This window comes from Doryrhamphus excisus, chromosome 10 (genome assembly GCF_030265055.1).
Source record: "Doryrhamphus excisus isolate RoL2022-K1 chromosome 10, RoL_Dexc_1.0, whole genome shotgun sequence".
Taxonomy (NCBI): domain Eukaryota; kingdom Metazoa; phylum Chordata; class Actinopteri; order Syngnathiformes; family Syngnathidae; genus Doryrhamphus; species Doryrhamphus excisus.
The window spans coordinates 8,000,471-8,023,122 of record NC_080475.1 but is presented as its reverse complement, the minus strand read 5'-3'; the positions used below and the strand labels follow the sequence as shown (position 1 = coordinate 8,023,122).

General features: G+C 43.9%; 2 protein-coding genes across 6 annotated transcripts in view; one reads left to right on the top strand and one right to left on the bottom strand.

Annotated features, from left to right (window-relative positions):
* Positions 1 to 22,652, top strand: part of LOC131136428 (rho guanine nucleotide exchange factor 25-like) — a 68,893-nt gene that overhangs the window by 23,773 nt on the left and 22,468 nt on the right. For 2 of the 5 annotated variants that reach the window (XM_058083226.1, XM_058083225.1), the window contains exon 2: positions 10,513 to 10,615. In XM_058083226.1, the coding sequence (XP_057939209.1) occupies positions 10,513 to 10,615 (103 nt within the window). Of the gene's footprint in view, positions 1 to 8,855; positions 9,280 to 10,512; positions 10,616 to 17,241; positions 17,711 to 22,652 lie in introns of those variants that run through there. The other 3 variants (XM_058083229.1, XM_058083228.1, XM_058083227.1) reach the window with 2 other exon arrangements.
* LOC131136432 (photoreceptor ankyrin repeat protein-like) lies at positions 428 to 6,514 on the bottom strand. The gene is made up of 5 exons (XM_058083234.1): positions 6,326 to 6,514; positions 5,482 to 5,807; positions 4,804 to 4,933; positions 4,599 to 4,739; positions 428 to 3,518 (listed from the first exon to the last, which is right to left on the bottom strand). The coding sequence occupies exons 2-5, from the start codon at positions 5,737 to 5,739 to the stop codon at positions 2,716 to 2,718; spliced, it is 1,332 nt and encodes a 443-aa protein (XP_057939217.1). The 5' UTR covers positions 5,740 to 5,807; positions 6,326 to 6,514; the 3' UTR covers positions 428 to 2,715.

The window sequence follows — 22,652 nt, the reverse complement described above, 5'->3', positions numbered from 1 at the left end:
TATTGTCTATTTGCCCCGCCCCCCTCGCCATTCATTGGTCTGGATGAGTTTGTGGTATTACTATAGTACTGTTTTGGTGGCCGTGTACTCCTAGCTTTAGCCACAAGTATCAAGTTACTGTCTCAGGTCTAATTGTGTCCGTCTTGGCTGGAGTGGCGGCTTACTTATGTGCTCCTTCCCCGCACCCTGGATATATTTAATACAGAGCTGACCTCAAGTCAGCCAGGAAGTGAGACCCAAAAGTGAAAATCATGTAACGTGACGTAACGAGCGGTCAAATAAACAACATTGTTTGTGTTTTTCCAGTTTTGACTGCAGATGAGTATTTAAAGTACATGAACAAAACACAATCAGCCAAACGCTAAAAAGTTAATTGTTACGTAACGAGCCTGCCAATCCGATTAAAGGATTAGAGAAGTTCAGGGATGAGGAGCTATGGCATGCCACCATAGAACGTGCATTGTTTGTTCCTTAAGTTTGTTATCATCACTGAGTAATCAAAGTTACGTGTCGGATCAGAGGAACATCAAGAAAGTGCTACATATTTTTTTTCACGTCATAAAAGAGTGAAATGTTTCGGCCCCAGTCGTCCCTCGCCACTTTAGCTGCTTCACGGCTTTTCAAAATATATGAATAAATCAGCGTTCACGGTTGACAAAACATCCTATTATTAATCAAAACATACATATTTAAGCAAACTTGACCTTTTTGTTGGCCAAATTAAGCATTTTCACACATAAAAATGTGGTATCATACTTTGATAACATGTACACATACACTGGGCATCAACAAACAATACATACCTCGGGAAGTACAAGTATAGTACGACTCTCGTAACGCTAATGTTTGACTATGTTATGTCTTATGTTTTAACTGGCTTACTGTATTTGCTTTTTTATGCGTACTATATTGGGTAATACTCGTGTAAAAGTGACTGTAGGGGTGTTATTTCATGTCTAGAGGGCTCTAATGTGAACATCTCTATTTAGAAGGTCGTAAAAAGTTTTTTTTTATGCTCTAGCTATGAAAATATTTACATTTAATACAGCAATATTATTTTTAGCTATAGGCAGAAACATTATCTGGACCTTACTTAGTTTTCACTAAGTTATAAGCATGTAATATGTTGGTAAGATACGGAACACTATTATTAATAATCCACCAAAGTATGTCTTCGTACTTTTATACAAAGCTAATTATATTAGCTCTATAGAGATAGTCAAAACTCCTAAATTGTACGCCAGCATGTGATGTTTTGCAGAAGTAAAACCAATAAAAAGTGCCCAAACTCAGGTGTCACATGGCTGTGCAAAATGAATCCACTTCCTGTTGACTGTGGAAAGTCATTTGGTTTAATGTGGCGCCATCACAGACGTGCTACAGACGTGCTACAGACGTGCTACAGGGATGTAAAACTTTGGATTTTAACAAGCAGGTACATAAGTCTATCATATGGCTTTACCTTCATGACACATTACTTTTGTTCCTTCCTGATGTCTTATTTTGTACTTAATTAAACATTAGACAATGACAACACGACTGAACACAAAATGGAGTCTTACGATGAAACTTGGTTTATATGTGCTTTATAACACTGATCTGTGTGTCCCATTACATCTGGCATAAAAGCAAAGCTGTATTTCAGAAAAAACAACATCATACCAGTAAAATACGGTGGTGGTAGTATGATGGTCCGAGGCTGTTTTGCTACTTCAGGAACTGAAGTACTTTGCTAGTGATAAACGGAACCACCGCAAACATTGTTGGTGACCGCAAACGGAAACAAACGGCTACAAACTCGTTGTTTTGTTTCCTACCTTAATAATACAAAGTTTCATGTAAAAAAAAAAACAAACTGCATTTTGTGTTCGGTTGTGTTGTCATTGACCAATCAGGAAGGGGGCAAACGCTTTTTCACACCACTGTAACTACGTTAAATAAGTCTGCATCCGACTACGTTACAAAAATGAGTAAAAGCAAACGGAATCGGACCTGAGTTCGGTCAATATTGCGTATTCGCCCTAGCACAGGGGTCGGCAACCTTTATTATGAAAAGAGCCATTTTACCCCCTTGCCCATTAGCGCCGCTAAACCCAGGTTTAAAACAACAACAACAACAAATAGAAATGCATATGTAACGGATGCCAACTTGTTGAGTTAGCATGGTTATCATCTTGGTTTCTTTTAGCTAGCTAGCTAACGGCTGTGATGAGCTCACATTCTGAGCCGATTATAAAAATTTGGGGGGAAAATTTTGGGGTGTCAAAGTAGTTCATATAAAAAAAGACGAGATGATTAAGTACTCTTGCTAGTACTGGAGATAAACTTACATAAATGTATGTGTAAATTACTGTAAAATTACATGATTTGTTTACATTGCCGCAAAGTTCCCATTTTTGATCTCAAATTTATTTTTTAGAAATGTCAAAAAATTTTTCCTTCATGTTTACCTGTGTGAAAGAGAACAGAATAGCATCCTGTCTGCTCATTCAATCACCAGAACTGAGCCAGGATGCATTCATGGTCTCACAAAAAGTTGGATTTTTTCAAGATGTGCATTTCCCCCTAAAAAAATATTTGAGAATAGCAAAGGGAGCCACAACAAAAAAGCCGAAGAGCCACATGCGGCTCTGGAGCCGCAGGTTGCTGACCCCTGCCCTAGCAGCTTTTAGGTCACCTGACCACAGTCAATGAAGGAAATGTCATTTTTTGGTATTATGTTGATTTGTTTGGTTTGGACCCATTGGACATTCTTTCTTGTCGTTTCTTTTCTTGCTTTTTCTCCTCCTTGGCCTCCTTGTATTTCCACACAGGAGGCTCCAGGTAGCCCTTCTGCCTTTTCTTCTTCTTCTCCTTCTTTGGCGTCGGCTCGCCCGATCTGGTCACTTCAATTTTCGGTACGCAACCAGACGGGAAGATGCTGTTTCTGCGAGCCACGCTGCGAGGGATGAACGCTCTCATCCCGCCCGGCGCCATGCTGTCCCTGCATTGGGAATGTTGACAGCAGGAGGTCAGGGATACGGAGGCAGCGGATGCGGCCGTGGGAGAGGAGGAGGTGATGGAGCCGTTGCTGTGTGACTCGGTTCCCTCCTCCAGATCTTTGCTGCTGTGCATGTCCAGTAATTCAGGAACAGCAAAGCGGCGTTTGCCCATTTCGGGTGGGCTACTGGGGCACAGCGGACGGCACCCGGTGGCGATGAGCGGGCTGTGGATGCTCGTGGTCATGCGCACCATGTGGTCCATGACTCCATTGTCCTGGGGGTCTTGAGGGAAGCTGAAACTGAAGCTGTCCTTCAAGCGCTGCCTCAGTTTCTGACCTGTGGTTTTGGCGGCGGTGGCGTTGGCCACCATCTGCCTGAGCTCAGGCCACTCGGGTGCGTAGTTCTCGCAAAACTGTTCAGCGACAGGAAGGGCCTGCAGTCGGCGGATTCTGTTCATGGTCTCAAATCTTCCGGTTCTCAAGATCCAATCCTTCAGGCCACGCCCATGGACATAGTCGGTTGCGTTCATGTCTGCGCCTGTGAGACGACAATTTCAACGCATGTGAGGGTGAAAGCGTGGAAAAGTTCAACGCAATCATACGGCACCACCATGTGGCTATTTTGGGAATTATAGACATGAGCCGAGTATTCCATGTGCTTGCATTTTCTGCTGCAGCTCACAAAGTGATGCATGCTGGGAAGTGGAAGCCTTTTTGGCTTCCCCTTCCTGTTCAACAACACCTTTTATAATCTGCTGAAGCTTCTGTTTTTATAGTTATTACTCAAACCATGTGAGTAGTATATCGCTTTCTACAACACCAATTGTATACATTCTAGATCAGGGGTGGGCAAACTACGGCCCGGGGGCCACATCCGGCCCGCCAAGTGTTTGAATACGGCCCGCCCAATCTTTCCAAAGTATTTCGTTTAAACTCAACATACAACCTGGCATCATGGCCTGAGCCAACCTTTTGATGGTTGTATCAATTTCGTTGTTTGACATGGTCTGTTGTTTACAAAGTGCTCCTGAAAAAAGAGACACAAGCACATAATAATAATAAAAATTAAAATAAGAATTATTATATTATTACTATAACTATTATGATTATTATTTATTATATTAATGCTAATTATTATATTAATTATATATAATATTGTTATATTTGCATATTTTACATAATAATATAATTTTATTTTAATTATTATAATATTGTATTATTTTTAAAATATTTAAATATAAATATTAAATAATAATAGCAGATTGCATGACAATTTTACAGATACAATAATACCAGGTGGACTGTTACGTGTAAAATATATAGTCTGCCCCCCCCCCCCCCCCCCGGAAATTTTGTTATATCAATGCGGCCCGCGAGTCAAAAAGTTTGCCCACCCCTGTTCTAGATATTCTAGATATTAAAAAACCCAAGTATTAAGAAATCAACAATTTTACCCAGAGTTATATACAAATACAGTTTGCAGATAATATGAAATGAGATGAAATATATGACTAGTACATACATTATGAGATCTTGCTAGTAGGTGAAATATGAGACATTATAAAAATCCCTAATTGTTTACTTTGAGGTTTATTGTAAATCCCATGCATGGACTCACCATGCATTAGCAGCGCGGAGACACAGTCCTCTCTGCCCTGCAGGCCAGCTTTGATAAGGGCGGTGAAGCCACGGGGGTCCCTGACCTCGGTATCCACGCCAGAGTAGTAGTTGAGGATGTAGTTTAGGATGGTAGAGAAGCCTGGATGCACGAAACAACAGCATGCATCACACGGTGTGATAAATGAAGGTTTGATTTTACGTACCGGCCTGGGCGGCGATCATGAGGGCCGTGTTGCCGTCGCTGTCTTGGTGGTTTACGTCTATTAGGGGGCACACGTGAAGCAGGGCCACGATGTCCACAAATCCTTTGCACACTGCTACCATTAGTCCATTCTGACGGGGAATTAAACACAACATCGTTATTTTGGAGTCTTTTACGGACATCGCTCTACTGGTTGTTGTAATTAGGGATCAACCGATATGTTTTTTTTCAAGCCGATGCCGATACCGATTTTTTTCCATCACCCCAATTTTGCTTGGGTCGATATTTGTGGCTGATACTGCTTTTGCTTCCTCAATTGATATGAAAAAATGACAATGATAACAAATATTACAGGTCTCAAGTTTAAACAAATATTTATTGAAATGTAAACATTGAACACAGTAGGATTCAGATTTCTTAAACAGTATACTTAACTTACTTAAGCAGTATTATCAACTTTAAAAGGAATAAGTATTCAACCATGTGCAAAACTTTAAGTTGTATCTAGCATCCGTGTGATGACTGTGATGCCTGTCTGGAAATCATGCGGTGGAAAAATATATCGGAGAACCCTCACGCGTATCGGATGATACCGATTCAAGTAAAGAACACAAATATCGCCCCGATATATCGGTCGATCCTTAATTGTAATGTTCTCATGTTCTCCTCCTGAACTCACCCTGCTGTTAATGTCCAGTTCCATGGCCTCTTCCTTGGTAACGCCTCTCTCCAAGATCCTCTCCAGGGATGTGGGATCATTCCGAGCGCACGCCTCATACAGCGTTCCAGGTGGCTCTGCGTACTTGTACTCGTCCCTCTCAAAGTTGGGAAGCACCGAGTCGTCAGAAAGTAGACTTAAAGAGTCGGAATCCGGAGTGATCTCTGAATACTCAGATGGGCCGGGGCCCAAGTGGGGGTCGTCGCTTGTTGAGGCCATGAAGCCCCCCCCACACTCTTTTGTATGGATCACACTTGAGTGTCTTGTCCGCCGTACACCATCGCCATCTTAAACAGAGATGTTGAACATTACATACGCTAGTGTTTCCCAAACGTTCCTGATTCCTGGTCACATTTTGGAGACTCGAACACGAACGCCCGTATTGTTCTTCTCGTTGGATTGCTGGCACATTTGTAGTTGACTTATTAATAGGCGCGGTGGCATGAGAGGCCTAAACAGGATGAGGAGCTTCCCCTAACTTCAGCCCTACTTATCCGTAAGTCTTATTTAGTTGATGCATTAGCCGAGTGTACCACAAGCTTTAGAGCAGCTTTTTAAAATGGCTTCCAACTAATATTAGGCAAATATTATCATCTTTTTGACTACTTGAGGAACGTTAAGAGTTGAATTTATACCTTTAAGATTAAAGTTTAACTTGGGTTGCGGCTTCCCCTTCCTGTTCATCAACACCTTTATAATCTGCTGAAGCTTCTGTTTTTATTGATGCCCAAATGGAAGTTACACAATGACCTGCCGTCTACGGTTAAAGCATACATTCAATTGCGTACATTGCAATAAGTCTCACCCTAAAAGGATCCCAGCACAGAAAGTCCGCTTCTTTTTTCTCTCTTTTTCAACATTTTGCTGCACAGGACGGCTTCTCTGGTAAGAACGTGGTTAAGTTGAAGTTCCCCAAACTATCTGCAGCTCGACTCTGCCCGCTCCCTCCATGTCCTGTCAGATGCTCCGAGCAGCCAGCCCCCCCTCGCCGAGTGGCGTCCTAAATCAGACAACATGCTTTTCCCCCGTCATCCCGATTACCCAAGATTTAGGGATTAAGAGAAAGAAACACACAGAGGCAACAAGACTTGCTCCCCTCGCAGTCTGTTGAGGTAGTCTGTTCTCACCCCCCCCCCCCCCTCCCTCCTTCTGTCTCTCGTCTTTCTCACTTGTCTCCACGGCTCTCTCGGTCCACAGACTGCCCCCTTGGCCCGTCTGTGGCGTCTAAGCAAGCCTCTCTCAGTGTCCACACCACCAATGCATCCATGCTGTCTGGGAGAGTCCTAGCTATGCTTGGCATTGGGACTAAATCATTTAACTAAATGTAACTAACCCAAACTGTGGGGACTGTTTTTTATCTTCTTTTTAAGAAGATGTGTTAATTATCTCTCTGAAAGTCCTGAACTGAACCCTGCAGAAAGGATCTGTGCACGTTGGTCTATGTTTTGGTTCTACGGCCCACAATGTAGTTGAGACCAGACTACTTGGCGGCATCTGCTGGTTGCCACCGAGTAGTGCACTCCATTTTTCCTCAACGGCTTATTATAGTTCACTTATTATAGTTACGCTTTTAAAAACGTGTTTAAAACATGATTAGAATGGCTGCAATCAAAGGGACTTAAAATTAGATACAATAAAAATGAGAACAAACATTCACACTTAAATTGCGGTCTAGAGCTGTGTAATGATTTTTAATCAGATTAATCACAGTATTCTGTTTCATACAATCACATCGCTAACCAGACACAGGACTAAGTATAGGCCCGCAGATGGGTTTAATCCGGGGCGCATTTTATAAAGCCTAAAATAAAGCCTAAAAATACGCAGCATTTTCAAAAAAAATGAACTGCAGTTCTAATGACGACCACTGGGTGGTGCTATAGTCATTGTGTTAGGCAAGCTAACTATTTGTACCGGCGCACAGCAAGTAAAGTACAGCCAACCACTTTGGCTGTGTTCGAAACCGCATCCTTACTACTACATACTACTACTACTACTACATACCTCCATGTCCATACTATCTACACTCCAGTGGTACGAAACCAGAGGGGAAGATGCTGTTCCTTACAGTATGCAAAAAGTTTACACTACAGCGTACTACATGATAACCCACAATGCATTGCGCTCCTACCCGAGCTGAACTCGACAAGCTGAAGCTGATTTCACTTTAGCTCTAAACTCTTTAAATTCATCACTTATTGAGTTTTTTCAGAAATCAGGCGATAAAGTGGCCGTTTAGATCCCGAGTGTGTCATTTATTTGTCTAAATACCAACCGTTTACAATTTCATTCGGACGAATTCGGCAAGATTTAAGCTAGCCGAAGTGAGCAACGCACTTCCGGTTAATTTCACAAAATAAAACACCCTTACTTTTGTCATACAACAAACCATAGTGATAAATCACTGCTTTTACTTTGAAAATAAGAAGCGAACCGACTGGCAATATATCCTGCTTGACATCGCTGTTTGGACCGATCTCTCCTGTTAACAGAATTTGACCATTCATGATGCTGTACCGGCCAAGAGTCTTGTTGATACTCTGCCTTGCTGCAGTTTCCTTTTTAGTGCTCCACTTTTAGTGCAGGAGGAACTTTGGTTGTGTGCGGGGCTGCGTTAGATTCCGGGTGATGTGTGATGTGTGATGAGTGAGTATGAGTATCATTTGCACAATGATATCACACTGTTATGACATTGATATCGCATCGGTGGACCCAGCAGGGGTGCCTTCCATTCAGTTTTTTTCATGTGAGAAGACTCCATGAATTAAACGTGAGTTGTGATAGCATCATTTTGGTAACAATCTGGTAAAACAAGCATATTGGTTTGTTGAAATAAGTTCTGAAAATAAATGTTGTATTTCTTGGCCATTTCCATTTAGTAAAATTAGCTCCCACAAGGAAAAAAAAAGACTTGTGAGGTTTTGACTCATCCCCCAAAAGAACAAATTGTTACCAAACGTTTCAAGTTAGAACAAAGAAAGCATCCCATCATCACTCTCGGCACATGGACCATATTGGACCTTTCACCGCTAGCTGGTCTTCAGGAGCAGCGTGTTCATTCCTTATTTGGCGCTGGCTCGGCGGCTCACACACTCCATGTGTCAGAGACCTGGACCCGGTTTTGGAGAGGGAAAACAGAGGAGTATTGTTCAAAGGAAGACAAGAAGACATATGGGACACATCTGAGATGTTTTGGGTACACGGGGAAACATTCAGGTGGTGAAGAGAAGAAGACAAGGAAAGATGAGGGGAGGAGAGATTCGGGGGAAGGGGTGGTGATCTTCTCCAGCCAATGAAGAACTCCACAGGAGGATTCCAAGGAGGGTGAGGGTGATGAGTCACCAGATTAGCTCACCAGTTGAACATTGAGGAGCAGGACGGGACAGTTCCTCAGCGAGACCTCACAGGTGGAGTCCGGACATAAAAGAAGAAGAGTAAGAAGGAACATTTTATTATCCTAAAGTAACCCGGACCAGGACTCTACAGCTATCCCACACGTGCGTGGTGGATGAAACTAGACCTCCTGTACTCTGATTCTGGTCCAGAATCAATCATTGTATTCCATGAAGTCCTTGTACGTGGCTGCAGATCCCCACAGAAGCTCCACAGACAAACTAGACAAAAAGCCGAGGTTAATCTGAGTGTTGGAAAGACTCAAGCCGAGGAATGAAGGCGCTTCCGAAGAATCAGGGACGCACGGACCAGATGTTAGGAGCCATGGCGGACATGCTGACTTCAGTGGTGGTGCCCAATCAGTGGGTGAGTTCTGAAATTGTGACGTGGAACGCCGCTTTGTAACACGGTGGGAGATGTGGCGTGCACTTTGACCCCGCAAGCCAGACGGAATATCGACTCCCATCTTTCTGTGGAGTTTGCTAGCTTGGGATTACTCCAGGTACTTTGGTCCCTTGTCCAAAAAAATGCTAATATTGCTAATAAATGTGAATGTTTGTGTCTTATATGAGCCTTCAGTTGAGTCACTCATCTTTCACCCAACTGATTGATCGTGTATTGATTGGTTATTCCATGGAAAATTACGATATATCATAACATATTTAATTATGTTATAATTATGTAATAACATTGTTATATAATGTTATATAACAATATTATTGGTATGTTACGATACATATTTTTAAAAACTAGAATGATTATAATTCATATAGTTTTGCTATATTGAATAAAACACATTTTTTGGAGAAAGAACATACTTATGGGCGTCCCAGCGTTTACAAGTAGGTATAAAATCCTTTATTAGCACAATAAAAGTTTTAGTTTTACAGCCTTATTCCAGATTATAAAACTTCCCGTGGCCTCGTTTTCATCCTAAAAATATCACCAAATAGTCCTCCTCTTTCTTCCTGCCATCCTCCTGCTCTCTCCATGGAATGCTGGGGTCCTGACGGCCGGGTTGCCAGATTATAGCGGGCAGTTTTTGGTTGCCTGTCACGTGACGGTAAATCAAGGTTGCATTTGGAATAAAACTGAAACCAACTGAAGCCCGAGTATCGATCTTTTTACATCGGTATCGATCGATATTGACACCAACGTTGGTATCGATATTATCAATATTTGGATTGATCCGCCCACCACTGCTGTAAAGGACTATCTTCATATTCTGAAATAATCCCATGTTTTGTGGAACGATATTTATTTTCATATATTGAAAGCCCATCTACCAGACGCTACATACCAGATAGGTCTACATGGCTTTTTGAGGTCTACATCACTTTTGGGTCCAGACTAAAACTTGTGTCCAGTCACCCCCAAACTTAGTACTAAATGTTTTACCTCAATGATTTTCTATTGAATTCTTGCTTATTGAGTCATGGAAAGGAGGAAGGCCGTGGAGGACATTCTGGAAAAATAGAACCGCAAGTGTTTTGTTTGTGGTCGGCTTTCCTGGTTGGGACTATAAGCACCCTGCAATCTTACCAAGACCTCCTTCCTGGGACCAGGACTCCGTCTGACAAAGCATCTCTGTGTGTGCAGCTCTCAGGCGCAGACCTCCCATCAGGCGAAGACGAAAGAGGGCCGGTCCAGGGCCGCTGGGAGTCCGAGGGACTGGACTGGGAGCAGCCCAGAGAAGGAACAGGTAGGACCTGAAAACTCCACAGACCATGACAGAACCCACAATGCCTTGTCCAAACATTGGCCCTCACCAAACCAGTCGGACCCTCGGCCTACCGAAACTTCCGAGCTTGGGTTTTTCCAAAAACATTCTTCTCAGTCACTCTCTGTTGGTGTTCATGCAGTCGCTATTTGTTTATTTTCCATTTGACACAACAAACAAGGTGTGTCCCCTTGAACCCTTGGTTCTCACCCATCCATCTTCATGCATGTTTACACTACTACTATTTAATGAGCGAGAAAGTTCTAACTTGGGCTTTTGTGTTGATCGGACCCAAAACATCTGGGTGCTAATATTTCATATTATTGTTTTGTCTGCAGTAACATCAGGGACTTCATTAACGCTAGCTCTTTCAGATGTAATGTACCATAAATAAGGTTTCATCTGTCAGTACATTTGTAAAAAAAAAAGGACCTTCATAGCCGGATCTGGGTTTAGGTTGGATGGTGGCAGTGGAGATCAGTACAGGTTGTACTGTACAAGTTGAGGTGCAAGAGAAGGAGGGTGTACAATATGTGGGGCTGGACTCAGCTGTCAGTGCTAATTATTAGCAATGGTACGACTTGGGTAGCTTGTCAAATATTAGTAAGTATAGCGAAGTAAAGCTTTGTGTATGGGTTTATTTGGAATACCAGAAAGGGATTTTCTTTTTCCACATCCAGAGAAAATCCAATGATTTTGCACAGGTCCAATTTCCACTGGATGGGAAATAAGATATCAAATATTGGGATGTCTGATATTGGCTTTTTTGTTGATAGCTGATATGCTGATATTGTCCAACTCTCAATTTCCAATACCGATATGTTCATTCATTCATTTTCTACCGCTTTTTCCTCACGGGGGTCGCGGGGGTTGCTGGAGCCTATCCCAGCTGTCTTCGGGCGAGAGGCGGGGTACACCCTGGACTGGTCGCCAGCCAATCACAGGGCACATATAGACAAACAACCATTCACACTCACATTCATACCTATGGACAATTTGGAGTGGCTAATTAACCTAGCATGTTTTTGGAATGTGGGAGGAAACCGGAGTACCCGGAGAAAACCCACGCATGCACGGGGAGAACATGCAAACTCCACACAGAGATGGCCGAGGGTGGGAATTGAACCCTGGTCTCCTAGCTGTGAGGTCTGTGCGCTAACCACTAGACCGCCGTGCCGCCATGAAACATGACATATCATTAGCAATTAGCTTGTCAAGGTGGTTGTAAACAAAATCCTACACAGAAGTTAAAACACAGTGTTTTTTTAATATTGGTTTTCATTATCAGGAAAAAAATCTGATTTTTACTGATATCATATTTTTATGCTGATATAGACCTCAAAAACAAAATGCAGATTTTGACGTACCCCAAAGTGATTCACTTTGCACTTTCAAGTGTCACATATTATTATGCAAAAGTACTCTAAAATTGGACTGGTTAAGTACTATGACTAAACAATGACTAAACATTTTATGAATCATGCTAAGGTCCGTATCGCTCCTCCTTATTTCACATGATTTATTTGTTTTATTAAAATCGTGCTACATACGTATACCGTCATTTTACCGATCCGGCCCACTTGGAGGTAGCTTTTCCCTTCCATAGTAAAACGGAAGGCCTCTGAGGACATCTGTTATGTGTTAGAAACAAGATGCCTCTTAGTGGTCTTGTAGGAATCACAGGACAGAACCAACCATTACCACATTTCCAGTAAAGGTTGATATTTCGATATTTTTGCACTTTTATATCTTTTATAATCCAGCTGTAGGTAATTGACTCCCAAATGCCACTTCACTTTTCTTCCTCTTTTCTCATTTGCCCTCACTTTCCCCTGATTTTTCACATATAGACAAACAACCATTCACACTCACATTCATACCTATGGACAATTTGGAGTGGCCAATGAAGCACCCCAAACGAGTTGTCCACCGCATGCGTAGTTTGGCTCGCTGAGTCGAAGTCATGATGTCATATAGAGGACATAAAACATGACAAACGTCTTTCGGTGACGACTAAGCAGAATATGCATCAAATGTTTTATATCGACTTTTCCTGGCGTGTTGGAGTGCGGCCATCTGAGGACTGTAGAACGCAGCGGCGGCTCGTGGGAATCAACCGTACATGTAACCTTAAATGGGCAGAGCACAACCTGCGGCTTCATCACGTCACATCGGACCTTCCAGAAGGTTCAACTCAGCTTGAGGTTCAACTCTTGCAAGCGCGTGGTGGTAATGGTGCTATTCGGTGGTGAATTCACGTCAATTGCGGTATATAAGACACTACTTTTTTTTAGTGAACTTTAAACTTAAATATACAGTACCGGCACCGATGACGTCAGCTCCCCTCGAGACTTTGACCTCCGGATCCTCTGGGTCTTGGTGGTGGACGGAAGCAGCATTGCGGTGCCGTGTTCTATTCTTTCCATGCTCCCGCATTCCTCCAACAAAATACATCATGACAACATTTTTAAATATTAAACCCGTACTGATACATGGTTGTATATTTTTGAGGTATAACGTTTGAGTGTTAGTTGCTGTGTGATGAGTTAAATTTCTTTGCATTCAGTGTGTGTGAATGGACAGACAAATGTACGACACGTCTTAATTCTGTATCAATGTGGCACAAACAGACGTCTTACACTCACACTACTACAAATGCGTGGGTGTCCCAAGTGCGGCTCGGGGGCCATTTGCAGCGTACAGCGTACCGATTTCTGAGCCCTCATGTCACACCCTGTTGCACGATGGCCTACAATATTTCTGCTTCTGTAATTGGGAAAAAATGTACGGTCTTCCAGACAGTTTGTCAGTGGGACGTTAGCCAAAAGACCCCCCCCCCCCTCATGTCGAACTGACCAGGATGCCGGCTTTCCTTAATTGGCTCTCCGAGAGGGAAGAAAGGAAAGGGAGTAGCAGAAGGAAGACGTTTGAAGTGAGCATATTTTGGCAGGAGGTCAACTGGTTGATGTGCTGACGAGATGCTAACGTCAGGATAGCAGCATTGGACCGACAGCTTAGCATACATTAGTCTTCAGGTCCGTTCTTGATTGTTGCCGCCATTTTCTTCTTCATGGTGAAGACTGGTGAAGTTCTATTTATTAACATCGGACAAATCACTTGAAGGTCAAATGAGTCATTTGTGTGTTTATCGATGCAAAGAATGCCGTGTTTTGGGATGCAGGACTGATGGTGCAGTATATCTGTTATGCAACAGGTACTAATGCTAATGAAGGTACTAATGAAGGTACTAATGAAGGTATTCTAGAAGCACACTTTGCCAGCTTTAAAGGGCATAAAAGGAAAACCACTTTTTAAAATTTTTTTGCCCATCATCCACAATCAAGAGTCTCAAAGGGCTTTAAAAACTGGCAACAATCAACGACACCCCCTGATCTGGACCCCCAACCGGGACAGGAAAAACTCAAAACCTCAAATGGGGAAATACGAAACCATGTTCCTGTTTCCATGTTTCCCCATGGAGACCAATACATTGCATCGAAAATAATATAAAATAAGAACATGAATGATTCACATATTCACATATTTATTTTAAATGATACCACTTGAACTAAAAATAAAATATTTCAAAAAATAAGAAATATAGGGATGTATGATAATATCGGCCAGTGATTATTATGATTATTGACCCGATATCAGCTGAAGAATGTAATATCGGGCAATATTGGTATCGGGATCTTCCGTTTAATAAGAACTGATGGTCGAGCACGGAACACAAACGTTGCATTTGCGGAGATGGTAATAGTATTTTTTTTTTTTAAACATGCGTCAGGTTACAATGGAATTCATCCCATAAATCAATTCCCACTTCCACATGTCCAAAAGTGTCCAAAATGCAGTTTAAAAGAAACAACATGTCATGGTCTGCACTTGTTTTGGTCTGCTGCCCCCTGCTGTCTCTGTGCTGTCCTGCAGCGGACTCCTGCCTTGTTCTCCTGGTCTGCACCCTGTTGCCCATCAGCCAGTAGGTCCTCTTATGGCACTCCACATTGAACGCTTCATTTTTTTGCTCCTGCCCTGCAACTCGTACTTTTGCTGCCTACTGTCTGTAAGTAGTTGAGCCACAATGAACAAAATACTGCGAGTATTAGATATAACCTTGAATGTACTACGTGTTCACAGCATGTATATAAAACCTTGTTGGGTGTTTTTTTAGGTAGCTTAGGACGTCCCGTTACGTGCAGTATCAGAGATGTGGAGCTATCTGTGTTACAATCTTTGTTTATGCAACATGTGATTTCCCAGTTCTCTGATTGGCTGTCTTTGTTTCAGCTCACCTCGTTTTGAAAACCTCTGTTCTGTCGTCCAATGGATGGACCGTGGAGCTGCATCGCTGCTCACACATTGCTTGGCGACCATATCGGCATCAACAAGTGTAGATGTTCAGCACCAGCGCTGTTCAATATTCCGTTGGGTAAATTAGCCCTCTAATCTCCGAGGCTTGAAGCGTCCATTCCGAGCAAAGAAATGGAGAGATAAGAAGAAGCTGGAGGGTAGAAGGTGGGATGATGTGTTTACGGAGGCCAATCAGTGGGCTGGCCGGCCCTCAGAATAGACGCTGTTATCTCTTCTTGTTGTTGTTGTTGTTGTTGTTGCCGTCTCAGTGCTAGCAGTACCGTTCAGTTTGGTTGGCTACGGTACGTCTGAGTCAGGATTGGGGGGGGAATCATACGCCGCATTCAAGGTCCGATTCGTTTTGATACGCTGGTGTTACTTTTTTGATAGCAAATACCAAATTCTAAAGTACACAACTTGAGGAACATTTGAGGTTCTTTGGTATCTTAAGTCATGATGAATTGTGTCCTGCTCTCATTCCATTGCTATGTTGCCAGATGTTGACTCATGGAGACTTTGGGTTAGGGTTAGTAATCCTATCTAAGTAATAGTAATAGTAATAGTAATCCTATGTTAGTTAGTAATCCTAGGGTATGTAATCCTCCATTTTAGCAGTTATTCATTCTTTCATTCAGCACATCATAGAAATATCTTCAATGCATTTCATTTCCTGCTAGCTAGCGCTAGCTAGTAGTTTAGTTCCACAAGGATCAGTGCTTGGTTCTCTTCTGTTCAACGGTTATATCCTGCTGCTCAGTGACATCATTCAAAGACAGGAAGCAGAACCGGAGGTAGCAGAGATGAGGATGCTGAGGTTCTCATTGGCATTGGGAGTGACCAGGATGGATAGGATCAGGAAAGAGTACATTAGAGGGACATTACATGTTTATTACAGTCATGGTTGGGATGGTTGGGACATGCCCAGTGATTCCAGATCATATTTGATTGGACTTTCATAAGCACATTAAGAATTTTACCAAAACAAACATTTTTCATCTTCGCAATATGGCTAAGATACAACCTATTCTATGTACTACTGACGCAGAGACCCTAGTCCATGAATTTGTCACGTCATCATCCCAAAACCCCCGACTGGCCAGGAATGTCACTACATCTACGAACTGGACTATTATCCATATCCATATTCATATCCATATCCATATCCACACATATCCAGTAAACTTGAAGATGTGTGTTATGCTAGCTTTATGTATTGCTTCCTGTCGGCTAAGTATCTTTTCACCCAGTTCAAAACTCATCCTCTTATTCCGTAATGAATTACTATAGTAATTAATTGGTATTGATACATTTGTCCAACCTGTTATTGATTAGCTTCTCAATCATTTTATTGAATGAATATTTATCAGAATATTAGCAGTTATAGGCAGTGGCGAGAATCCTAGAATAAGTCACCTTTTACCACTGACTAATACCATATTTTGTTCCACCTTTTACTAGCTTTTACTTTCATTTTCCCTGTCAGTCATTGAAGTCGCTTGTCGTATTGTTTGACTCTACTTTGGGAACGAGTACATCAATTACTACATCTGGGATATTTGGTCCGTCCTCCTACATCAGACTTAAAGATTTACCGAGCTTGAATGTCTGTGGGCTTTTGTAGCTGCAGTCCTGCACGCCGAGCTCTTGTTTTTTTTCTTTGTGTTTCCTGTGGAGAGCAAGGGGGTCTCAAATTCCACAATGTTGGCATTCTCCTGTGCGTGTGTGCGTGTGAAATATGACCTGACAATTCATATACGTATGCCGGGAAAAACACACTCTTTAGTTATGGAAAGCATCCTTGCATGTCACCCTTTGCAAGGAAATAGGAAATAGGAATTATTACACCTGCAATCTAACATGGCTTCTACTCTTACACTTTAGTGTCAGTAGAGGCCGGGGCATTGCTATCCTGCAGGGTCGACTTGGAGCGTGCTCAGATGGGGTAGGGGGGGCTTTTCATCTGGTCCTGTATTAGGAACATTAAGAACCCCTGTGTAAGCCTCTTAAAATGGCGCATACGAGCGAAGACAGAGGCGGCACACGAGCGAGGCGAGGCGAGGAACCGATGGAAAAAACATCTGAAAAGGAAAGAGGAGGTAGTTCTCTCGGTTGGGGGCGTTCAGGAAGAGACGGAATGAGGGGAGTGGGAACCTTATCCTGTAATAGCCACAGCGAGGAGAGCTTGCAGACTCCACCTTCCCTCCTCAACCCTCCCCTTACTCTGGTTTACACCCCCCCACCCCCCACCCCCCCTCTCTAGGCTCTATCTGTCCGTAGCTGAAGCAGTTTATCATTTGGTCAGGCGCTTCAGAGGAGAGAGCTCAACAAAAAGGAAAAGAGAACAGATTTGTCGCTGGGATGTTTGCGTGGCTGCTGAAAACCAGAGTGCGGATATCTTCTTGGCTTCCTGTGTGGACCCCTCTGGATGAGGAGCGGCAGTGGTCACTCCAGCAGGAGGCTAAACCCACTAAACCCGTTTGTTGATTTTTTCCTGGGCCGGGATCCCAACTCGAAGCCAGTCGGACTGCTTGAGTGAGTAGTCGAGTGGGAGCGTGGGAGCAGCGGGCCATGCCCACCTCTGCCCACGGTCCAGCAGCATGAAAGGGGGCCACCACCACCACCACCACCACCACCACCTCCACCACCACCGAGGCTGCTGTGGCTGCCAGCACTTGTTCCGGAAAGTCCTGACTAAGTGTGGCTGCTGCTATGCCCGAGTCAGAGGTCAGTGGCGGGCACACACACACACACACTACTCTGGTTCTACTCTGGTTCTACTCTGGTTCTACTCTGGCCTCACCTCCGTTCACCCAGTCCTCCTCAGAGCATATGTCCAAGTTTTAATAGGTAATAACCTCAATCCTTCCTGGGCTTCCTGGTGCCTTCAGCAAAAGCAACAGGTGTGGCACACACACACACACACACACACACATCTTCACACGTATCTGAATGGGTGAAGAAAGAAGCGTTCCTGCGGAGCATAGTCACAGAAGGAACCGGAAAGGAGTTTCATGGAGCGTTTTTCCATGAAATCCGATGAGACACAATTCCAAAGTGTCTTCATTTGGGAATGTGCGGCACGTGGCGAAATGAAACACACAAGGAGGGCGGACTGAGTCCATTTTGAAACATTCCTCCGGACCCAAAACAGTGCTGAACCTCACCCCCCCCTGCCCCCCTCCCTCCAACAGTGCCGTAAGTTTGCATTGCAGCAGTCAATTAGACCGTAGTGTGGTTGAGTCCAAGCAGCAGGTGGCGTGAAGAAGTCCATGCTGGTCTTCTTCTTCTTGTTGTTCTTTGGACTCCACGCTAAAGTCCTAGTCACGCTTTGCCACCTTTATGTATCGTCTCAATGTCACACGGAAATAATGCCAAGGGAAAGTTCAAAAACAACAATGTGGCGACATACGCTACGACGCCTGGCTGTGTTCTTGCGCTCTTTTCCAAGCTAACATGAAAGGGATAAATTCCCAAGCTGCCCACTGAGGCCCTACACATGGGGGGTGGGTGCTCATAAAGGAGGCTTTACTATTATTGGCTGCCGTTCTTGGATAAATACCCCGGATTCCTTCACTTTAATCTCTTATGTAATAGATCCTCTCCTTTTCCATAGCCTGCAGCTCCGCACTCGACCCCTTGCATGCAACTCTGGCAAAGACGCTTCCACTTGGATCGGGATATGGAAGCACACGGGAGATCGGACATAACAAAATATGTTAAAAGAGGTCACCGTAAAGCCACAATAAGAGGTGAAGATAACAGAAATGTACAGCAGCCCTAGGAGGGGGGCATCCGGAATTCCAAATTCCACATTCCAAAAACATGTTAGCTTCTTCAAATTGTCCATAGGTATGAATGTGAGTGTGAATGGTTGTTTGTCTATATGTGCCCTGGGATTGGCTGGCGACCAGTCCAGGGTGTACCCCGCCTCTCGCCCGGAGGCAGCTGGGATAGGCTCCAGCACCCCCCCCCCGGCGACCCTCGTGAGGAAAAAGCGGTAGAAAATGAAATGAAATGAAATGAAATGAATGTGAGTGTGAATGGTTGTTTGTCTATATGTGCTCTGTGATTGGCTGGCCACCAGTCCGGGGTGGACCCCGCCTCCCGCCCCAAGACAGCTGTGATAGGCTCCAGCACAGCATGCCCCCGTGACCCTAGTGAGGATAAGAAAATGGAATTGATGAAAACGTAGAAGCGTACCTAATGAAGTGGTCACTGAGTGCATGTTTCACGTTAGCCTTGCAGCATAAATGGAGCGTCTGCAACCCCCCCTTCCACCCCCCAACCCCCTCCATGTTTGTGCTGAAGTAGCTCATCTGCTTTGAGTTTGGATGTGTTGTTCACAGATGCTGTGCAGTATCTCCACCGTCACCAGTTACTTTCTTCTCTGACGTCGGCATTGAACATTCCTATCCCAGGAGTCTTGCATGCTTCTATGTAGCGTATATCTATATCAATCATATATCTATATATAGTCCATGGTGGCCATGGAAATCCCAGTGGATTAGTCGTTTCTTCGAGAGCTGAAGCACAACATCTGTCACTACCAAAAAGAGGGAGATGTTTAATGGTCATTTTTTAGGTGGGGGGGGGGGCAATTTTCCTAAACCCAGCATTGATTTTCCCATACATGTGTTATTCCACTCTGGAATAATAATGTCAATAATGTCATGGTCATGTTTGGTGAGACACACAAGCACCAGATTGGAAGGCTGTGCTGGCTTTGGATGCAAACATTGGTGGGGGGTTCGGGAACCCCCTCCCTGAATCCCTTCCCAGTTTTCAACTGATGATGGTCAGTCCCTTACTGTGTGCTCCCCCATATACGTATAACCAGCACCCCCCCAAAGTGTTTCTATCGGATGTGATTTGGGCAATCACTGGTTGAGTGTCACCCCTTTGGGTGCCAAAGTCACATGACCGCTTTGACATCAATCAGTGTTATCTCTCTAATGACCCGCTGGTAAATCTGTCAATCAGTCAATGAGCCAAGTCATATTTCAAATATGAGATGCTTTTCTCTATCGTTATACTCATGGCTCCACCTGTCCGTCTTCCTGCTTTCCCCACCCCATCCTCGGATCAATAATCCCTCCCTGAATGCACCGCATGGACCGACGGATCGTGTTTCTTCGTTGCTATGGATTTACTCCACACCCTGCCTTTGTCGACCATGATGCTAAGCTAAGCAAGAACATTTAGCGACACGGTCTTTTCCTTCACCTTCTCTGCACAAGGACTTCCTTTATTGATTTGGGTCTTCTTCCGATGGAGCCGTTACTCAGCAATGGGACTTGTCAATCAAATAAAGCATTGTGAAACTGTAAAAACTGGGTTAGGTGTATATATTTGAGGCGGGCCTTCTTCCGAGCAAACTCAGCATACTGGCTCATTCGTGTTGATGGGCCCATCTTGTTCATTAGTCGTCCCACATGGGGGCTGCGGCGTTTGCCTTAGCGAGCATCGGAGGGGAAACCCTCCAAATTGCTCCTCACAAGGCTTCACTCTTTTACTGGGTGTATCCTAGTGGTCCTTCTTCCATGACTTACACAAATAAAGACAGTTAGGACACGGATAAACTGGTACTTACTGCCTGCTCTTCTGACCACTGGACCAAGTAACGTTGGAAAGGCGTAGAGCTTCATCAAGTCTGTGGGCTAGTCCAGCTGCATGGTGGCCCATGGTCACTAAACAGTCCAGTAGGAAATACCCTTGACAGATGAAAATACAGGTCCTTTGCTGGTAGGGAATCAGGAACTCCAACGACTTGTGGCTGATGGTGGCGTCTTTAGGGATTGGAAACAAACGTGGCTTTGCTAGCAAGTAAAATTGCAAATTTCCCTTATCTTATCTTATTTTATCTTAAGTGCACAACTGAGCAGCACTTGGGAGTTTTCATGTCATCTGGATGTCCAATCAATTGACTCATTGTCATGGCTTGGATTCCTTTTTGTGATGATCTTTGATATCTTGGTTCTTCTGGCAGCGTTGAGCTTCCCGGACCATTTGCTTTCTCAGAAATCAAACACGGACACTTTGTCAGCATCCTTGAGCACGTCGGCTTCAAGCCTGCACTTTTTCTGCCGCTGGCCCCAAGACACGGCCATTTTGTAATGACACATCGATTGGGCCGCTTGGCGAACGCCAGGGAAAATTGTTGTGATAAAAGCGGCGTAGCTTTTTCTGTCTCCGCCGGAGAAGATGTTTTTCCCATCAGCTTATAAGGAGAGCGGAGACATTATGGAAAAAGCAACACAAATAGCCGAATTGAAGGTTGAAGGTATGCTGCCGCAACCCGACCTAGTGTTCGGCACGCTGAGATATTTTTAATCTTTGCCCCCGAGCCCACGCTCTAGTACCTTGTCACCCCCCCCCCCCTGTCCTCCCCCCCACCTCGCCTTTCTGCTGCGTCACCAGTCTCCATATTGTTTTTCCCGCTGCTCATGTATGTAGAGGTCGGAATGAGGTGACCGCTTGTGGCTCTGGTCGTGATCCGGTCCGGCGTGCCACCCAGTCTGACTCCGGTAGACGCAGCTCCGGTGAAAAAAAAAAAACTTAGTACGTCCTATTTACCCCCCCCCCCCCCCTTTTTTTCCAGACAGTCCAGCATGGAGCCAGTTAATTATGTCCACTTTTTAAAAACTTTTCCTGCACTTGTCCAGACATATTTCCACAGTTCCCTTACGCTTCTCCTTAACTCCTTTTTCTCCCTCAAGGTTCTATTTGTAAATGTGAAGAGGAGGCCAATGAGGAAACAAATTACGAAACACAGGAGTGCATTCCATACCTTGTTTAGAAAGAATTCTCTCCCAGCGCAGAGAGGCAGAGGGGCCACTTAGTTCCAATTCTACCCCCACTTTTATCTCATATGGGTCATCTGTACAATTCCAGGATGAGGGGCTTTTACCTTTTTATGGATATGGACAATTTGGAGTCGCCAAGTAACCCAACATGCATGCTTTTGGAATATGAACACATAGAGATGCCCAAGCGGAGATTGGAACCCCGGTCTTCCCAACTCCGACATCCCTGGTACACCAACTGATATATTATTTTTCATGTTTTTCTTGCATCAACATATCAAATGAGTCCATGCTGTAATTAGCGCTCAGCGCCTCACGTCGAATGTATTTTGTTTATTCCTAAAAAAGCATCCAAACGGCCACAAGCAGAGCAGCTGGGCTTCAAATGCAGTTTGAAGCCCAACAGTCGAAGGCTGGCAGGTGCAGTGGATTTATGAATTTGAAATGACGCCATCTTTTGTGCCCGCAATATTGTTTTACAAATATCCACGAGGCGCAAACACATTAGAGATGTTTCCATGTAAATATTGATGTAAAATCTATGCTAATTATCACAGTAAAATAACGAGTGTGTGTTTGTGTTGTGTTCGTGTGCCCACATGGTCGTTGCGTTGTCTGATCTTTAGTCTGGCTGTCCCTCGCGTTCTCCTTCTGGGTTTAGTTGCTATGGCGATGAGAGGGAAGAGAAGAGCTATGGAAAGGAATGACAATATTTGTCTGGAAGCCCATCGTGTCTGACTGAGAGTCTCACTAACGCCAGTAGCCCGTTTTTACTGTAAAGTCAAGTACAACAATTTGGTGAAAATGATGACAATCACTGAAAAAAAGTTTGATAGTCTAACAAATATCTCCAACTGTGTCCT

Excerpts from the sequence above, each read along its gene's own strand:
- LOC131136432 (XM_058083234.1), bottom strand. The coding sequence starts at position 5,739 with ATGGCCTCAACAAGCGACGACCCCCACTTGGGCCCCGGCCCATCTGAG. Across the intron at positions 4,934-5,481 it reads AACTGGACATTAACAGCAGG|AATGGACTAATGGTAGCAGT; the intron begins GTGAGTTCAGGA and ends ATTCCCCGTCAG. Across the intron at positions 4,740-4,803 it reads CATGATCGCCGCCCAGGCCG|GCTTCTCTACCATCCTAAAC; the intron begins GTACGTAAAATC and ends TCGTGCATCCAG.